The sequence below is a fragment of the Hyla sarda genome, chromosome 10, assembly GCF_029499605.1.
Source record: "Hyla sarda isolate aHylSar1 chromosome 10, aHylSar1.hap1, whole genome shotgun sequence".
NCBI classification, from domain to species: Eukaryota; Metazoa; Chordata; class Amphibia; order Anura; family Hylidae; genus Hyla; species Hyla sarda.
Genome location: NC_079198.1, coordinates 25214304 through 25234848, shown reverse-complemented (window position 1 = coordinate 25234848; position 20545 = coordinate 25214304). Strand labels below are relative to the sequence as shown.

The following is a 20545-nucleotide window of genomic DNA, read 5'->3' as shown; positions in this document are numbered from 1 at the left end:
CACTGAGACATAAAAAAGCAAGACTAAATTTTGCCAAAATTAACTTGAGTAAGCCAAAATCCTTCTGGGAAAACGTCTTGTGGACAGATGAGACCAAGATAGAGCTTTTTGGTAAAGCGCATAATTCTACTGTTTACCAAAAACGAAAAGAAAAGAACACAGTACCTACAGTGAAATATGGTGGAGGTTCAATGATGCTTTGCTGCCCCTTGCACTGAGTGCCTTGAATGTGTACGAGGCATCATGAAATCTGACGATTACCAACGGATTTTGGGTCACACTGTACAGCCCAGTGTCAGAAAGCTGGGTTTGCCTCCGAGATCTTGGGTCTTCCAGCAGGACAATAGCCCCAAACATACATCAAAAAGCCCCCAGAAATGGATGGCAACAAAGTTCTGGAGAGTTCTGAAGTGGCAGCAATGAGTCCAGATCTAAATCCCATTGAACACCTGGAGAGATCTTAAAATTGCTGTTGGGAAAAGGCGCCTTCCAATAAGAGGGATCTGGAGCAGTTTGCAAAGGAAGAGTGGTCCAACATTCCGGCTGAGAGGTGTAAGAAGCTTATTGATGGTTATAGGAAGTGACTGATTTCAGTTATTTTTTCCAAAGGGTGTGCAACCAAATATTAAGTTAAGGGTGCCAATAATTTTGTCCTGACCATTTTTGGAGTTTGGTGACATTATGTCCAATTTGCTTTTTTCCTCCCTTTTTTGGTTTAGTTCCAATATACCCAAAGGGAATAAACATGTGTATAGCAAAACATGTGTTACTGCAATTCTTTTCTGTCAGAAAAACTTCATTTTCTTAAAAAATTTCAGGGGTGCCAACATTTACGGCCATGACTGTATATAGAAATTTTAACAGCACAACAGAATGGGGAAGCTGAAGGATTGCTGGTGACTTTACATAAATGCTTTCCAATTGTATCTTGCTGAAAATAAATTAGCTGAGGGTGGTGTATTGGATGTCGGCAAAGTGGCAGGAAACAGTCCTAACCAAAACTTTTGCATCCCTTAAAAGTGCTGACTTTCAGTTTGGGGGTTTAACCCTATAGTTTTGCATTAAGCTTTAAAGCAGAACTGTTCCACAGGAGACTTTCCAACATACACAGTCTGTACTGATACCTGATGGCAGTGTTTCCAAACCAGGGTGCCTCCAGCTGTTGCAAAACAACTCCCAGCATGCCCGGACAGCCGAAGGCTGTCCGGGCATGCTGGGAGTTGTAGTTTTGCAACAGCTGGAGGTACCCTGGTTGGGAAACACTGACTTATGGCTTACTTGAGGTTTTACACTTGGCTTTCCTACATTCAAGGGGACACTATACATAACACTTCCTATCAATGCATAACAGGTCTTGCACCCCCCCACCTATTTATAAGACTGTTAACTTACATGAAATAGGGACCTCATGCTCTATACCCCAGGTGCGACTTTTACCTCTGCATCCTGTATAGCTATATCCCTCGCCATATTGTGGTCATAAATTGTCAATAATTGCTTAGACTGGTCAAATTTTCCTTGTCCAATTCCATAGTGCCCTTCTAGGTTTCCCTTTATCTTCTTGACATTAAAGTTTAAAGGGGTACTCCGGTGGAAAAAATAAAATAAAATAATTTTCCACCGGATTACCCCTTTAAACTTTAATGTCAAGATATGTCTTGACTTTAATGTCAATATATATATATATATATATATATATATATATATATATTAATTTATTAAATCAACTTTTTAAATTTTTAAATCAACTGGTACCAGAAAGTTCAACAGATTTGTAAATTACTTCTATTAAAAAATCTTTACCCTTTCAGTACTTTTTAGCAGCTGTATGCTACAGAGGAAATTCTTTTCCTTTTTTGAATTTTTTTATCTTGTCCACAGTGCTCCCTGCTGACACCTCTGTCCGTGTCAGGAACTGTCCAGAGCAGCGTAGGTTTGCTATGAGGATTTTCTCCTGCTCTGGACAGTTCCTGATACGGGCATCAGGTGTCAGAAGAGAGCACTGTGGACAAGACAAAAAAGAAATTCAAAAAGAAAAGAATTTCCTCTGTAGCATACAGCTGCTAAAATGTACTGGAAGGGTAAAGATTTTTTTAATAGAAGTGATTTACAAATCTCTTTAACTTTCTGGCACCAGTTGATATATAAAAAAAAAAAAAAAAGTTTCCACCGCAGTACCACCTTAACTAAACCAAGCTCCGCCATGAGCAATGGAGTGTACTGGAGGGGTGAAAGTGTCTATTATTAGTGGAATATCCCCTTTCTTGTCTGTGGGCTGTGTGTGGTATTGCATTTCAACCCTATTTATTGAAATCGGACTGAAGTACATTGCAAGTTCCTGCGATAGAGTGGAGCTGTTCTATGAAAAATGCAAATAGGCACAGTCTCCTACAACCCCTTTCCCTTATTATTTAGCAAGAATCTTGGGCCAAACTGGTTGGGAAACCCTGATCTAAGCAATCTAGAAAAATATAACCGCATTATATGCAAAATTGTCAGAAGCGTACAAAAGCAATGTTCACAATCCATATGTGCAGCTTTACAGCTGATCCGGTGCAATATTTTTATTATATTATATATTCAATTTATTCTTTTATTTTTCTTATTTTATTTTTTATAAATAACTAAAGTGTCCTGTGAAAACCATTGTCTGGTAATTGTTGTGTAATGAAAAGTTCTGCAACTTTCTAACATACTTTTTGTTTCATTTCCTCAACGTTTTCACGACATCTGTGGGTAGGCAATAATAATTCCTTTCTCTGACAGTACCCAACAATTCGGACTACAGACTGATAGTAAGACAAGTACTTATCCCTATTGCAAACTCTCAGGACACGAGGGAGACTTCTGCCACAGAGCTTGAATCTGTGTTGTCAGAAGAGATTAGTTGGGCACTGTAACTTGTAAAAACTTTGGACATGTCCAAGTGATAAGTTTTGATTGGCGGGAGGTCTAAGTGTTTCCATCTCCACCGATCAGGAGAATGGGCCGGGAGAAGTTTGTGCGTTCCCTCCCAACTCCGTGTCATATAATCAAGGCAGTCTTGTAATGTAAGTCTATTGAGCGTCTTGATTAGAGAGGAGCGAACTTACAGTAAATTCGATTCGTCACGAACTTCGCAGCTCGGCGGTTGCTGACTTTTCCTGTATAAATTAGTTCAGCTTTCCGGTGCTCCGGTGGGCTGGAAAAGGTGGATACATTCCTAGGAAAGAGTCTCCTAGGACTGTATCCACCTTTTCCAGTCCATGGGAGCACCTGAAAGCTGAACTAATTTATGCAGGATAAGTCAGCAACCGCCGAGCCGAGAAGTTTGTGACAAATCAAATTTACTGTAAGTTCGCTCATCTCTAGTCTTGATCACGTGACACAGAGCAGGGAGAGAAGCGCACGGACGTCTCTCGACTCATTCTTCTGATCGGGGGCGGTCGGAACACTCAGACACCCACAATCAAAACTTTTGACATTTGGCTAGGACATGTCAAAAGTGTTTTTAAGTGACAGGTACATTTTAAGGAAGTTAATAAATATATAATGTGTATGTGTGTGTGTGTGTGTGTGTGTGTATATATAGAGATATATATATATTTATTATTTAAAAAAAATATAATATATATATATTCTTTAGATATCTATTTATATCATGTATTTTATATATATATATATATATATATATATATATATATATATATATATATATATATATATATACTTTTATGTGTGTGTGTATATATATATACATTTTGTGCTTACTCAAGTTCGCTTAGACTATTACATTTTCTTTTAAGATCTAAAATAATTTAATTGTGACAAATATGCAGATTTTTTATCTTATTTAGGTATTGCTCAATTTTCTCTTAATATAGATACAATGGGGGAGATTTATCACAACCTGTGCAAAGAAAAGTTGCCCATAGCAACCAATCAGATCGCTTCTTTCATTTTGCAGAGGCCTTGTTAAAAATGAAAGAAGCGATCTGATTGGTTTCTAGGGGCAACTGGGCAGCTTTTCCTTTGCACAGGTTTTGATAAATCTCCCCCAATGATTTTAGATTCTGTATTTTATCTGCCACACAAAACTTCCCAAAATGACACTTTTGCACAAATTTGTGACTTTTTTTTTTTAAATAAATTCCCCCAAAGTGTTGTGGATTTTTTTTATCAGCTCTGTAAATAGCAGATTATCCTACTCCTAAAAATAAGCCAGGAACTTCTGTATTATTCAGCTTGACCGTCACATCATTTGTATTAACCATTTCATGTCAGAAACAATAGTAATTCTTTTGTCAAATATTTCTGCCCCTTCTTACCTTTCCAAAAAGCTTCTGTTTTTTTAAACAAAGTATCTCCTTTATGGGGAGGATGCGCAGTCAGTTTCCCAACCAGGGTGCCTTCAGCTGTTGCAAAACTACAACTCCAGCATGCCCGGACAGCCAACGGCATGCTGGAAGTTGTAGTCTTGCAACTGCTGGAGGCACCCTGGTTGGGAAACACTGGCTTATAGTATATGTATGTGCTATCCATTTTATATCCTCCATTATGTGGATGTTTTGCTCTTCTAGGTGCTGTTTGCAATTACTGTAGGAAGAGGGAATCGGAGCTTCACCAGAAGGAGGTGAGTGAGGTTTAGGTGGCTTGTGGTCATGTGATAGGCTAAGATACACATCTAAGATCTTTGAGTTAGTAACCTCAATGTCTATTAGGGAATATACACATGGTATAAGGGGGTCCTCTGTATAAGGAAAGAAGGTTTCTGCTCTAGGAGTATTCTGCATTATTTGAATGAGCACCATAATATATCATTGTGTAGCAGTAGGTGGCTTCCCATAGCAATACCACATGATCATTAGGGGAGTTTAGCAGACAGACGTCACTGTTAAAGGGGTACTCCACTGGAAAACATTTTTTTTAAATCAACTGGTGCCAGAAAGTTAAACAGATTTGTAAATTACTTCTATTTAAAAATCTTAATCCTTCCAGTACTTTTCAGCTGCTATATTCTCCACAGGAAATTCTTTTCTTTTAGAATTTCCTTTCTGTCTGACCACAGTGCTCTCTGTTGACACCTCTGTCCATTTTAGGAACTGTCCAGTGTAGAAAAAAAATCACCATAGCAAACCTATCCTGCTCTGGACAGTTCCTGACATGGACAGAGGTGTCAGCAGAGAGCACTGTGGTCAGACAGAAAGTAAATTAAAAAAGAAAAGAACTTCCTGTGGAGAATATAGCAGCTTGAAGGATTAAGATTTTTAAATAGAAGTAATTTACAAATCTGTTTAACTTTCTGGCATTAGTTGATTTAAAAAAAAAAATGTTTTCCAGTGGAGTACCCCCTTTAAGCTTCATTTAAAGTGGGCAGCTGTTGCCATCTGTCCATACGGTTAAAGGGGTAATCGGGTGGAAAACTTTTTATATCTTTAATCAAATGCTGCCAGAAAGTTAAACAGATTTGTAAATTACTTCTATTAAAAAATCTTAATCCTTCCAGTACTTATCAGCGGCTGTATACTGCAGAGGAAATTCTTTTCTTTTTGGATTTCTTTCTGTCTGACCACATTGCTATCTGTCCGTGTCAGGGACTGTCCAGAGCAGGAGAAAATCCCCATAGCAAACATATGCTGCTCTTGACTGTTCCTGACATGGACAGAGGTGTCAGCAGAGAGCACTGTGGACAGACAAAAAAGAAATCCCAAAAGAAAAGTATTTCCTCTGTAGTATACAACCGCTAATAAGTACTGGAAGGATTAAAAATTAAGAGAAGTAATTTACAAATCTGGCACCAGTTGATTTTCCACCGGAGTACCCCTTTAAAGCTGTGGTGCCAGATCACAGGCAGACACTGAGGTCTTCTCACATATGTTTAGAACATATCATCAAGAGAGCACAAAGTAGGTAGTCCTGTCATTACCAAAAACCATTGAAAAGTCCTGAAAACCTTATCATTTGTACCAAATGTATGTTTCCGTAGAGGTGGACATTAGAGATGAGCGAACTTACAGTAAATTTGATTCGTCACGAACTTCTCGGCTCGGCAGTTGATGACTTATCCTGTGTAAATTAGTTCAGACTTCTGGTGCTCCGGTGGGCTGGAAAAGGTGGATACAGTCCTAGGAAAGAGTCTCCTAGGACTGTATCCACCTTTTCCAGCCCATCGGAGCACCTGAAAGCTGAACTAATTTATGCAGGATAAGTCATCAACTGCCGAGCCGAGAAGTTTGTGACGAATCAAATTTACTGTAAGTTCGCTCATCTCTAGTGGACATGGCTTGGGAGCTACGTCTATCTGCAATGTTCAGTAGAAATAAAAAATTGAATAAGCGTATCCTAGGTCAGACCTGGGGAAATCCTCCTGCTTATTTTGGAACTTTTGGTCATATTACAACCATGGATCAGGAGTCATTTTTAAGGTATCGGTCTGTACCATAGAAAACCACCCGAGAATCCTAGCTTTTTGGGTATCTGACTGCTGGAATTTCTCCAGCCCTGTGCCAAAGAGCACCTTACAGAATGTCATGACAAATCTTATCGAAATAAAGTGTTGCTTTAAATCAACCATAGAACGAATCCTCCCGAAACTTCGACACAGCCCAAAATTCACAGTTCTTTTAGTGTCCAGTTCAATGCCAGATTTTTACCTTGGATGTGCCATATTTTATGTGCCTGGGAATGGTTAAAAAGTTGGGACAATTCATTGCGATCCCCAAACAAAGACTCTGGGTTTTGCACAGTCCGAGCCCTTTCCCATATTGTCTCTTGCAGGTTTCTCATCTTGGTTCTCTGGAAGAGAAGTTCTCTCGCCTCTGGACTCAATGTCAGCGCTGTCAGGGAAGTTTACACGAGGATGTCCTTTGCACAAGGTGAGAACGGTGGAAAAGTGATGTGAGATTTTAACAGGACGTAATGCGGAAGATATGTATTTATGGAAGCTGTGTGAGCTATTTTTGGGGACACAATGCAGTTGACTGTCGTAAGCTTATGTCAGCTTTCATAGCCTTTTATATTGGGATCTCATCTTAAAGGGAAACATACCTGTCCGGGTCATTTGTGAGGTCAGAAATGGACCCTGGAATGAGCAATATCTGGGCCTCATTACTGACACCCTTATTGCTCTATTATAATCACCTTAGTACAGTGTTTCCCAACCAGGGTGCCTCCAGCTGTTGCAAAGCTACAACTCCCAGCATGCCCGGACAGCCGTTGGCTGTCCGGGCATGCTGGGAGTTGTAGCTTTGCAACAGCCGGAGGCACCCTGGTTGGGAAACGCTATACTAAGGTGAGTTGTAGATTTGCAACAGCCGGAGGCACACTGGTTGGGAAACACTTTACTAAAGTGAGTTGCAGCTGCGCAACAGCCGGAGGCACACTGGTTGGGAAACACTGTACTAGGGGGAGTTGTAGCCGTGCAACAGCCGGAGGCACACTGGTTGGGAAACACTGTACTAAGGGGAGTTGTAACTGTGCAACAGCCGGAGGCACCCTGGTTGGGAAACACTGTACTAAAGGGTAGTTGTAGCTGTGCAACAGCCGGAGGCACACTGGTTGGGAAACACTGTACTAAGAGGAGTTGTAGCTGTGCAACAGCCGGAGGCACCCTGGTTGGGAAACACTGTACTAAGGGGAGTTGTAGCTGTGCAACAGCCGGAGGCACCCTGGTTGGGAAACACTGTACTAAGGCGAGTTGTAGCTTTGCAACAGCCGGAGGCACACTGGTTTGGAAACACTGTACTAAGGTGAGTTGTAGCTTTGCAACAGCCGGAGGCACCCTGGTTGGGAAACACTGTACGAAGATGAGTTGTAGCTTTGCAACAGCCGGAGGCACCCTGGTTGGAAAACACCAAGTAGATTGTTCACCTGCAAACACATCAGTATGTGTCACACCTGTTGCTTAGTGATAACAGAATAACCTGTCCAGATTGGTCTGGCATTGATTTCACATAGTGAATTACATCAGACAAAATTTTTCTCACTCTCTTACTGTATCGCCCTCTAATCTGTGCTCCTCTATAGACTTATTCCAAATTCCCAAGGGAAAAACAAACTGGAGTTTATCCAGCTACAAATTCCCTGCCCCGCTTGCCAGCTGCCAGGGTGGGGTAAATATGTCCGTCTGCACATGTGTGCTTAGAATATGGCTCCCTAAGATCCCTTATCAATGCAGCTGAGGGGAAACTGTCTTTCTCAGTGCCCGGGACCTGGTGGCAGGTGCTGGCTACACGGGACCGTTGAGGAGACACCTCATGTCTAGCTTGGGTACAAAGGTTTATGAGAAAAGGCAAAGAGACTGACAGCATCGGTGCTTTATGGCAGGTTTGTTTTCCTTCTGAACAGCTCTAAATTTACAGCATTCATAAATTATTCTACAAAAAAACTATATGGAAGGGGGTGACGGCAATAGGGTTTTCATTTCTATTTACTGTGGATAGCAGAGGAATTTCGGTTAGTGCGTGCGTGACCCACTGTGATATCCGTGCATTTTTTTTACGGAATATAGGCATAATGGGGGTCCCACTCAGCACTCTCCTCTAAGAACCAATATGGAGAATGGCTGCCAGTCAGAACAAACGCTGAGGCTGGGTCCTCAGGTGGATCAATTACGGAGAATGAGGATAGACTTCCGGCTCCCAACAAAAGGTAAAAAATCCAATCTTTGTTCCAAAAGGTTAAAATCCAAGTGCAGCCAACATAATCGGGGAGATAAAAACACACAAACGAAACGTGTTTCGTTTGTGTGTTTTTATCTCCCTGATTATGTTCGCTGCATTTGGATTTTAACCTTTTGGAATAAAGATTGGATTTTTTACCTTTTGTTGGGAGCTGGAAGTCTATCCTCCTTAAATTTTTGGGCAAAATACCGTTCTAGTATTAAACTATATTTTTGGGTATATCAGCTGTTTTATAGCTAGAATCTTAACTTTCCTGAAAAAAGCGGTGAGTGGTCTTAGTGCATTCGCACCATGTTTTATGCCTCCCATTTAAATTAATAAAGGGATACTCCTCCCCTAGACATCTTATCCCTTATCCAAACGGGCGGGGCGTGACGTCGCAAGCCTCCACCCCGCATAGCCAGATGCAGCCGGGACCCCCACGATTAGACATCTTATCCCCTATCCTTTGCATAAGGGATAAGATGTCTAGGGGCGGGGGACTCCTTTAAGCAAAACAGTAATACCTAGTTACTCCATTCAGGTAATTTTCAGACTATTTCTGACTTGATCTGGACTGAAAATCATGGTCGAAAAGTCTGGTACAGTCAGAAAATAACCTAAAACGCGTCACTAGATGACTCCATTCGGGCCATTGGATTGAATGGGGTCCATCATGGATTCTTCTGCAGGCGGCTTTGAGCTTCTCCTGACAGATCTGTGCTACGGAGGTGCAAAACATGGTGTTAATGCACCCTTAATTAGCGGACCACTGGGTACCCTTCATTTAAGTTAATAGTAATATGGAAACAGTGGATCTCCTTTTTCCTTTTATGACATGTGAATCTACTTTTCTGAGCACTCTGGACTCAAGATCGGCAAGGGTCCCAATGATCAGAAATCAATATTCATTCTTCTTTGTCCAAGCCAAGGATTCACAGTACATATATGCCACATTGCTTATTTTTCCACTACATACTATGGCCTGCAATGGAAAAATAAGCACTGTGACATATATGTACTTTGAGTCCTGGGCTTGGACATAGAAGAATGTGCCTCTTCTTTGCATAGATACAAGACCAAAGTAAACACACACGTTTAATGGTAGGAGTAAAAATGTCATGGAATGAAATAAATATTACACACAACTGGTACTGATTTACTGGCTTGAGATAGTTACAGTCTATGAGTTCTCTGCCAGCTGTGTCATAATGCAAGCAGTTTCAGGATCATGTGACTGCGGCCGTTCTTGAACTACAAGTAACAGCATGGTGTCATTAAAATGTATCATCGGGTCTGCTGGCATTCTTTGTTGATTTAAAGCCGATTCGGTTTCTACACTGGAAATTAGACCGGAGCCTACATTTTGTAACACACCTTTTTGAGGCGAACATTCGAATTTGCATTAAAAATAGTCATTTAGGGGGTGGTCTTCTCAGAGGAGATGGCCAGTATGCACAATAGATGGTGGAACCAGAAATCTGTCACAGTTAATCCGGTATGGATAAGAGTGTGCTTTTGGAGAGGCGTTATTGTATTCTTACTATGCAGAATATTTCCTTAAAAGAGAACCTGTTACCAAATAAAACTTTTAATATAGTTTTCCTTGTGTAATTAGCAGACACTTTCCTATTCGCTTGCTTTTAAAATTATCAACATAAATATGTTGAAAATGTAATAGAAAAACCGCTCTATTCTGTTCCCTGCCACAATTAATACAGTGAGTTTGGTCTCCTCCTGGCCTGGCAGGAGTCCAAACTCAGGAAGTGCTTCTCTGCACTGAGCTTTATTGACAGCTGCACCTCACTGAAACATGCATAGAACCTCACTGAAAGCTGCACAGACTGAAACATGCATAGAGCCTCACTGAAAGTTACACAGAGCCTGAGGTCTTCTATTCATCACAGCACTTCAACGATGTGAGGGCGGAAGTGATCCCTCGGCAGGCTTCAGTGATGTCATGCCTGCTGGGTAACGCCCACTTTCTCCTACTGGGAGATTGCACTATGTTAGCAAGAATAAAGGTATGATACACAGCTTTTTAAAGCTCTGACATTTTTTTAAGGGTGGGAGGAGTGTTAGGAGTAGTTAGGGAACATAGCCTGAGTTAGTTTAGAAAAGTTTATTTGGAGACAGGTACTTTTTTAAATGTATATAATTACTATGCAGTGTCACTCAGTTGATATTGAATGTGACAACTTTCAAATATTCACACCTGAGTTATGTTGGTCTTTAAAGGGGTATTCCAGGCAAAAACTTTTTTACATATATATCAACTGGCTCCAGAAAGTTAAACAGATTTGTAAATTACTTCTATTAAAAAAATCTTAATCCTTTCAGTACTTATAAGCTTCTGAAGTTAAGGTTGTTATTTTCTGTCTAAGTGCTCTCTGATGACACCTGTCTCGGGAAACGCCCAGTTTAGAAGAGGTTTGCTATGGGGATTTACTTCTAAACTGGGCGTTTCCCGAGACAGGTGTCATCTGAGAGCACTTAGACAGAAAAGAACAACCTTAACTTCAGAAGCTTATAAGTACTGAAAGGATTAAGATTTTTTAATAAAAGTAATTTACAAATCTGTTTAACTTTCTGGAGCTAGTTGATATATATAAAAAAGTTTTTGCCTGGAATACCCCTTTAACGCCAGTAAAAGTTACTAGATAACCACCATTAATTATTACAGTGCTGTCTTGGCTGGTACTCAACTTTCCACAGGCCCTGAATGGTGTATATATTTGCGATATTATGTAGTTTAATCCTTCTTCTTGAAGGGCTTTTTCACACGCCCGTTGTGCTCCGGTAAAGGGAGCTCCGTCGCTGAGTCCGTCAAAACTGCGGTTGGATTGAAAGAAAAATATTTTATATGTCCTAAAAAAGAAACAACTGTTGATCACTGTCAGACCACATTCAATTCAATGGGATTTGTCAGGACTTGGTGATCCCAGTTGTGCTCCATGCCGTTCTGGGTCTGGTCAGTGCACAAAAGGGGGAAAAAAAAAGAGCCGAATGGACACAGAACGGGTCGGAGCACAAAGGCGGTGTGAACTTAGCTTTACAAGGATCTCCCACAACGGTAATCATAGAGCACAAACATTAATCTGTAGCTCGTGGGAAGGGGGGCTCCTCTAGGGAAGAGTAGGATAGGTATTTGCAGCAATATTTATTGTATAACTCTTTTTGACAACCAGTGTGCCTCCAGCTGTTGCAAAAGTACAACTCCCAATATTCTTAAAATGTATCTGTCGTCTAGATTGGCGTTTCCCAACCAGGGTGCCACCAGCTGTTGCAAAACTACAACTCCCAATATTCTTAAAATGTATCTGTCATCTAGATCAGTGTTGCCCAAGCAGGGTGCCCCCAGCTGTTGCAAAACTACAACTCTCAGCATGCCCGGACAGCCGAAGGCTGTCCGGCCATGCTGGGAGTTGTAGTTTTGCAACAGCTGGGGGCACCCTGCTTGGGAAACACTGCTCTACAGAGATGTTCGATTGAGGTTCTGGGCTCTGTCTGGGCCACTCAAGGACACCTTAATGGATACAGTTTGGCTTTTCCGCGAAAAAAGGAAACAGAGGATTCAATGCTTTTGCCCAACAAGAAAACAAAAAAGAACTACCGGTATATTCCTCTGGTCATCCTGCCATCTTATTCTATCAATAGAAATCTAAAATTGTTTGCTTTGTGCACCATTTTAAATCCTTCTGCTTTCGTTCCCAGTCGTGACTGCCCTATATTCTACATGAGAAAGAAGGTACAAAAAGACCTTGATGACCAGGAGAAGCTGGTCCAGCGATTTGGACCTCCTTCCTGGTAACCCGCAATAACCTTTAATGTGAAGACCAAAAGTCTAAGATGCTGGGTCAAGAATCTGTGACCATTGGCTTCCACCGACATAGACTTTCTCTAAATATTAAGTGATCTCCACATATCAGACATCATCCAATATCATCATTTAGTTTCTTACGTTCATCAAGATGTAGATGACCTGAATGAAGCTGGGTTTAAGGTCCTATATGGGTCTTAGATATTCCTAAGACTAAATCAACTTCTTGGGTTCTTCACTTTGGCGTAAGTAGCCTCCGTACTGTTACCATTACACTTTCAATGAGTGGTGCAGGGACCATGATATTTTTTATGGACTGTCTCTAGTTTATCGGGTTCCTGCAGATTTATAATTTAGGATTTATTTCACCTAAGTTGGAAACTTTTTTTTGTAATGTTTTGTACCAATAAAAATAGTTTTGATTTTGTTACATGGTTTGTGTTCTTTTTGCATTAACCAAACAAGTCCATGAACGTTCATTTCTGAATTGTGTTTAGCGCTTTTTATATTCCAAGTCCTTCCATAAGACATGTTAAGCGTTTGCATTGGTCACACTGAGAAGGTGCAAGCAAATTGAAAATTGGGGGGAATTTTTCACCTACAAAATTGTGTGCCCAATGTTTATACTTTGGGAATTGACCTACCCGTCTAATTTTGCACTCTTTATGTTGTGTGCGCCATTTTTCTTGTGCTCCTCGAGGGGGAGTGGCTAGCAGAAGCACTGGTTGGTGTGTTGAATTTATCACCATCTCAAAATTACTCCATTGACCAGCTGGTGTAGGAATGTGTAAATTGATCATGCTTTTTTTTATTTATTTTTAATTTTAATTTTTTTTTTATGCACAATCCAGATGCACAAATTTATAAAGTGATGTGGGCAACATAATACATTTTACATAACAACCGAAAAAACCCACAAACTTGTGCAGCAGGTTTCTAATTGTGTAAAAATCATCACTAATGGTCAGCTCCCCCCATTATGATGAGCTACTCTCTATTGGTTTTAGAATGTTTTACTTCATCCTTGATGTCTGTACAGTAGTAATACAGGCTCGGTGGAGTAACCTTCTTTGCATCATGGCGCTTCGGTGATCTCCCCTGCAGTCTTGTAATAATGTCACAACCTACATGAAGCTTTTTTTATTTTCTCTCTCCATATTTTGACTTTGTGGGCAAATCCCTTTTAAAGGGGTAGTCCAGTGGTGAAAAACTTATCCCCTATCCTAAGGATAGGGGATAAGTTTGAGATCGCGGGGGTCCGACCGCTGGGGCCCCCTGCGATCTCTCTGTACGGGGCCCCGGCTCTCCGCCGAGATAGCGGGTGTCGACCCCCGCACGAGGCGGCGGCCGACACGCCTCCTCAATACATCTCTATGGCAGAGCCGGAGATTGCCGAAGGCAGCGCTTCGGCTCTGCCATAGAGTTGTATTGAGGGGGCGTGTCGGCCGCCGCCTCGTGCGGAGGTCGACACGCCCCCTTCCAGCGGGCTGTCGGGGCTCCGTACAGGAGATCGCGGGGGGCCCCAGGGGTCGGACCCCCCGCGATCTGCAACTTATCCCCTATCCTTAGGATAGGGGATAAGTTGCTCACCACTGAATCACCACTGGACTACTCCTTTAAGGAAGAAGATGCATGGAAAACTAAAATAGGATTGTTTGTTCTTGGTGCTATGGCGATGTCAAATGTTACACATATATATGAGGTTGTTAAGCATAGGAGAAATGAGGAATAACTCTTGGGTAAATAGCATTGGTTAAACAAACTACCTTAGGGGGTTGCCTGGTGAATTTTTTTTCTGCCTAGGCTGCCTAACAAAACAATAAAAACCTTAAGTTAAAGGGCTACTCTGCCCCTAGATGTCTGATCGTGGGGGTCTTAGTAGCGGCACCTCGCTGTCATCACAGCACAGAGGAAAATCTCTGAGCATGATGACTGAGCAATACAGGGGCCAGAGCACTGTGACGTCATGGACTCCCACTCCCATGGACTTGTATTGAGGGGGCGGGATGTGACGGCACGAGGGTGCTCCGGCCCCTGTATCGCCCTGTCATCACTCATAGAGATTTTCTTCTATGCTGTGATGACGGCGGGGTGCCACTACTGAGAACGCGGTGGTCCCCAGCGGCGGGACCCCCGCGATCCAACTTCTTATCTCTTCGGCTTCGGCCAACTCCGGGAACCAGACTGTCAGTGGAGACCTGCTGAAGACAGGCTGTCCTTATATTGGAGGACTATACTAAGAAAATTAATTATCCACTCCAATTTTGAATACAATGAAAGCCTTAGGTGTCAAAAATAACTATTAGAATGGAGCATTCTATAAGGTCCAACAAGAAGAAAAGCAACATCAGCTCCCTCTGGGCGTGGGGTACGGCCACAATCACGCAACTGGAAAAAGACTTTAATTGCCAGCATTCAGAATATCTTCATACTGCGGGTATTAAAACAGGATACAATATATAAGCATAAAATCCAAGTAGTAGGGGAGTAACATGGTTAACACATTTCGGGTACGCCGAACGAAACCTGAATTCTTTTAAGGTTAATTTTGCACTAGGCAACAAGGCCCAAAACGTCTCCAGTTATAAATGGGTTGAAATGTTGTTTTTATTATTTATTTCCTCCCTCCATTGTCCACCCCTCTGACCATTTCCTTTTCACCCCTCTGTCACCCATGTTCACCCTTGTACACCCATCTGTCACCCTTGTACACCCATCTGTCACCCATGTACACCCATCTGTCACCCATGTACACCCATCTGTCACCCATGTACCCTTCTCTACACCCCTGTCACCCATGTACACTCCTCTACACCCATCTGTCACCCATGTACACTCCTGTACAACCCATCTGTCACCCATGTACACCCATCTGTAACCCATGTAAAAAAAAAAAAAAAAAAGTGCGGAGCCTAATATATTTGTTCTGCAGGTTTAACAGTGAAGAATTTTGTGTGGAAGAAATCTTGATGATGGCGCAGACCAGATGGAGAAGAGAAGGCAACGATGCAAATTAGAGAAGATGTCATTTGTGAATTGCTGTATAAAGCAGCACTTTTAACCACATACCCACTGCTGAATAGATATTGGGCATTGCGCGTTTTACCATTTTTTTTCTTTGCTCGTCACCCTCGGTAGGGGTGCCCGCGGAATTTTTTTTTCCCGAGGTGTGCCTAAAGTGTGTTCTGCAGTTAGTGTCTCCACACTTAGTGTCAGACTGCCTATTTACAGGGTGGGAAGTAGTCACTGTGCTGTTGTGTGTCATGGTACGGACCACAGAAAGCCAAGGAGAGGGTTATCTCAGGAGATTAGAAAGAAAATAATAGACAAGCATGGTAAAGGCTAGAAGACGTTATATAAGCTGCTTGATGTTCCTGTGAATATAGTTGCACAAATTATTCCAAAGTTTAAGGTCCACAGGACTGTAGCCAAACTCCCTGAACGTGGCCGCAAGAGGAACTTTGATGACAAATCGAAGAGACTGAAAATACGAAAGGTAACCAGAAAGCTGAGAACAGCTTCCAAAGACATTAGAAGACATCAGAAGCTTTATGGCTTGTCCTTTGGACACGAGACAAAACTGAAGATGCAAAAATGAAGCATAAAGAGAAAAGAGAACCGCACCTGCTGTGAAGCATGGAGGAGGCTGTTATATTTTGGGCTGCTTTGCTGCATCTGTTCAGGGTACAATGAAATCTAAAGATCAAGTAATGCTGGAGCGAAATGTTCTGCCCAATTTTAGGAAGCTTGGTCTCGTTTGCAGGTCATGGGTCCTCCAACAGGATAATGGCCCAAAAACACACACTGAAAAACACTCAAGAATGCCTAAGAGCGAAACATTGGACTATTCTGAAGTGGCCTCTATTGACCCTGATCTGAATCCTATTGAACATCTGTGGAAGGAGCTGAAACCTGCCGTCTGGAGAAGACACCTTCACACCTGAGACAACTGGAGCAGGATCTTATGAGGAGTGGGCCAAGATACCTGGAGACAAGGCAGATGTCTTATTGGGAGTTATAGAAATTGCTGGATTGCAGTGACAGCCTCATAAGGTTGTGCAACAAAATATTAGATTCAGGGAACGATCATTTCTGTCAGGGCCAGATTCATTATTTTGTTTCAAGTTATTTCAGGGAGCATTGTGGGGTTTTCAGTCCTTAGGGGTACCAGCAATATATTCCCATTTTTACATTCTTTTGCTTAAAAAAAAAAAAAATTAAGCAAGTTAATTTTACGTCTTTTTAAGTCAACTGGCTTCAGAAAGATAAACCAATTTGTAATTTACTTCTATTAACATTTTTTTTATCCTTTCAATACTTATTAGCAGCTGTATGCTACAGAGGAAATTCTCTTCTTTTTGGATTTCTTTGGTCTGTCCACAGTGCTCTCTGCTGACACCTCTGTCCATGTAAGGAACTATCCAGAGCAGGAGAAAATCCCCATAGCAAACCTATCCTGCTCGGGACAGTTCCTGACACGGACAGAGGTGTCAGCAGAGAGCACTGTGGACAGACAGACAAAAGGAATTAAAAAAGAAAAGTATTTCCTCTGTAGTATACAGTTGTTAATAAGTACTGGAAGGATTAAGATTTTTTTTTTATTGAAGTAATTTACGAATCTGTTTAACTTTCTGACACCAGTTCATTTAAAAAAAAATGTTTTCCACCGGTGTACCCCTTTAAGAGGATCTGCAGAAAAGATTGACAGCAAGAAAAAAAAATCCAGGTATGTAAACCTTGTGGCCTTATCCCTAAGACTACTGGAGGCAGTAATTTCTGCCAAAGGGTTTTTTAGCGAAGTGCTGAGTAAAGGATCTGAATACTTATGTCACTGTAAGATTTTAGTTTTTCCTTTTCAATAAATTAGCAAAGATTTCTAACATTCTGATACTGTCAGAACTAACATTCAGATACTGTATAAAACTACGTAACAAACCTTTATTTTGTTATTTTGCTCATGGGTCATGTTAAGGTGACTTCTGGAGTGACTTCTCTTTCAATGATAAAGAAAAAAAAAAAAGGAATAATCCTGTACTACAAAATATAAGAAGGAAGAAAAAGTCCATCATTTTTTAAAACAAATTATTTAGCACAAGTAAATAAAAAACGTAGTATAAGTTTGAGTATAAGGCTCAGCAGCAGCCTGGCGGGGGGGTGGAGGCATTCCTTCCGTGCAATGTGTCAGATAAGTTAATCTGTTTCCTTGCAGATGGTATCTGCAGATTTGAAGGGATGTGTGTCTGTATTGCAGAATACTTTTTATTTTGTAATATCCAGTGACCATATGTTCGAAGCTTGCAACAAATAACTTGTGCTAAACATTGCCAACATCCTTTGCTTTGGTTTTTGCAAATTCCAGTAGCAGAAAATATGTTCTACCCCGTAAATAAAATAATTCTTAACAAAAATGACTCCATGGGTGCCTTATTGACTGTAGTCTGTAACGTCACACTTACCTGCACATTATTTGCATTGTTAGTTGTGGGTGAACTTGAGGGCAGAAGAAGGAACAGCTGCAGATCAAGCCAAAAAGTCAGGGAAAGAGTTTCTTATTCTTTGTATGAACTGCACGAGGCCGCATTCAGGTGAACCCAATGAAGGGCCACCTTTCACGTTTTAGTTTAACCAGGTGATCACTTGTGAGTCTGACTTCTAAAACTCACAGCAGGATGTGTTACATAGAATTTAGTCGTATGAATGGGCTACCACGTAATACATGGCTGGACAGTCTGCCAACTTTGCTTTGTATTTATGTTTTGGCTTATAGAGGAGTGTCTCGAGAAACATAACTTCCACTATGACATCTTTCTGCTCACATTGAACATAGGGTTGGTTTTGTCTACATTAAAATACCCCTTTTTAAAAGGGAAAGCCAGATGAAAAGGGGAATTTCCCATTAGATCCCCATGATCTGACACCTATCCCCTATTCTGTGGAGAGGTGCTAGGTGTTGTAACTCAGAATACCCCTTTTGAGGAAAAGCATTGCATGTATCTTTTTAGGGTTAGTACAGACACAGAAGTTGGCACAACCTTGACTAACCCTTCATTTCTCTAGTGCACGGCTCCCGGCAAGCCAACAGTAGTGGGTGATGTTAAAATTCAAATACTGGGGCGCGCAATCTCTGTTTAATAAACAAGTGTGAATAAAAGTGTAAGGAAGTGAAATGAGAGGCACTTACCATCTATTTTATCTTCTTTCCGTGTGCGGTTAAAAACATCCATGCAGAGTTGGACACAGATGCCACTTTAGCAAAGCCATAGTGACAGCTGTTTCACATCATCTAGGTGTTTCATCAGACTAGATGGTGTGAAACAACTGTCACTACGGCTCTGCTAAAGTGGTGTCCGTGTTCAGGTCTGCATGGATATCCTGTACATGTCTTTTTTTGCATGGTACCTTGTAGCCATGACACAATTCCACAGATTTTACAGGCACCATTATTACCATAATTAATACCATTCCAAGGGTGCACACTACGTTTTTGCAGGTTTTTGATGAAAAACTGATTATTCAAAACCGGACTAAACTGTATCAAAACGTGTGTACAAATTTCAACCCGTATGCGGTTTGAAAAATCATTGTCCGGTTGCATCAGTTTTTTAAAAGAAAAAAACGTATACGTTTTTAACTTTTCACTCCATTTTGAATAAAGTTTTACTTGTTTGATTGAAATTCCAAGAAAAAAAAAACTGTGCAAAGACAAAAACCGTACGCACATACGGTTCCCATTGACTCCCATGTTTGGGTTTTTCACCCAGACCAAAAAACTTGGTAGTCTATGGTTTTGGGTATGGGTATGAACCGGACAAAACTGTATAAGACACAAAACGGACTAAACCGGATGATGCGTTTTACATATGGTTTACAATGTTAAGTCAATGCATACAGTTTTCTATACGGTACCGTATGGTTGTTAACTTGAAACCGTATATGGGAACTATATAGCAAAAACGTGGTGTGCATGCACCCTTACAAGCGGGGAAAGTTGCGAGATTTCAGCACACTGTCACTGACTTGACCAGCCCTTCTCTTAATATTTCAAATAACAAAAATCTCAGGTGGCAAAGTGGTTTGATCCAATATCAGACTTTACCAATGTCATCTTCTGACATGTATCTATGATGTATCACATCATTTTGGATTTCTTCCTTTACTGGCCTGTATTTTTTATTTTTTTTTTTGTGTTTTTTTTGCAACAGGGTGTCGGGTTGTTGAACCTGTTGCTTGATCTTCTGCCATCCGCCTCTCTGCATTGCGTTGGTCACCAGTCGGTTAGAAGTGCGCTCTGTTCGGAGACTCCATATATTGATCAACACTGTGGTCTAACTGGCAATGTCTATTTCCATGTGTTCTGTCATTTTGTACTTTTTGTAGTCAACTCCAACAAATACAGTGAGTCATAAGATGGTGTAACTGGTGATATACTTCTGCACCGTAAAGACAGACCTGAGACGTCTTTCGCAAAGCCTGACGTGAACACGAAAGCTGTCTAATCTACTTACTGATGGTGCCCACAGACATGATCTTATAACGAATTCCAATCATGTATCTTCTGAACATGTAGTAGGGGTTTACTAAAATAGAATTATAGCCATTTTTTTCTGTCATAGAAAGTGTGTATTAAAGAAACACTGAGGGAGATTTATCAATACCTGTTCAGAAGAGAAGTTGACCAGTTGCCCATAGCAACCAATCAGATCGCTTCTTTCATTTTTGAAAAGACCTCTGTAAAATGAAAGAAGCGATCTGATTGGTTGCTATGGGCAACTGGTCAACTTTTCCTCTGCACAGGTTTTGATAAATGCCCCCCAATGTACATGTTAACCAGGTTGTTTGAGTCACACAAACTATTCTTATCTAACTTAATATGAAAGTCTAGGTTAATAGAGGGGGTTCATGTTTCAGTATCCCAATAGTTATAGAGCAACTACAAAAAGTTTCCTGATATGTTTATTGCTACAGGTCTGATACCGGATCATCCGTGCAAGCCGATGGAGTCTAGCTACAGCAGCCTAGCGGTGAGTGCGGCTACCTGTTTCTTCAGTGTGGTTATTTGTTATATGACTTTAGGCTTCTTGGTTCC

The 20545-nt window shown here is 41.1% G+C and overlaps 2 protein-coding genes across 5 annotated transcripts in view; both read left to right on the top strand.

The window, feature by feature from the left end:
• Positions 1-12878, top strand: part of POLD1 (DNA polymerase delta 1, catalytic subunit) — a 147429-nt gene extending 134551 nt beyond the window's left edge. For all 4 annotated transcript variants that reach the window (XM_056541849.1, XM_056541850.1, XM_056541852.1 and 1 more), the window contains 3 exons: positions 4560-4612; positions 6757-6854; positions 12354-12878. In XM_056541849.1, the coding sequence (XP_056397824.1) occupies positions 4560-4612; positions 6757-6854; positions 12354-12450 (248 nt within the window). In that variant the 3' untranslated portion in view covers positions 12451-12878. The remainder of the gene's footprint in view (positions 1-4559; positions 4613-6756; positions 6855-12353) is intronic.
• A 7421-nt stretch (positions 12879-20299) lies between these two features.
• The window catches only part of LOC130293482 (transcription factor Spi-B-like), a 57800-nt gene continuing 57554 nt past the window's right edge, over positions 20300-20545 (top strand). The window contains exon 1 of the mRNA XM_056542212.1: positions 20300-20480. The gene's annotated coding sequence lies outside the window, so the exon portion shown is untranslated. The remainder of the gene's footprint in view (positions 20481-20545) is intronic.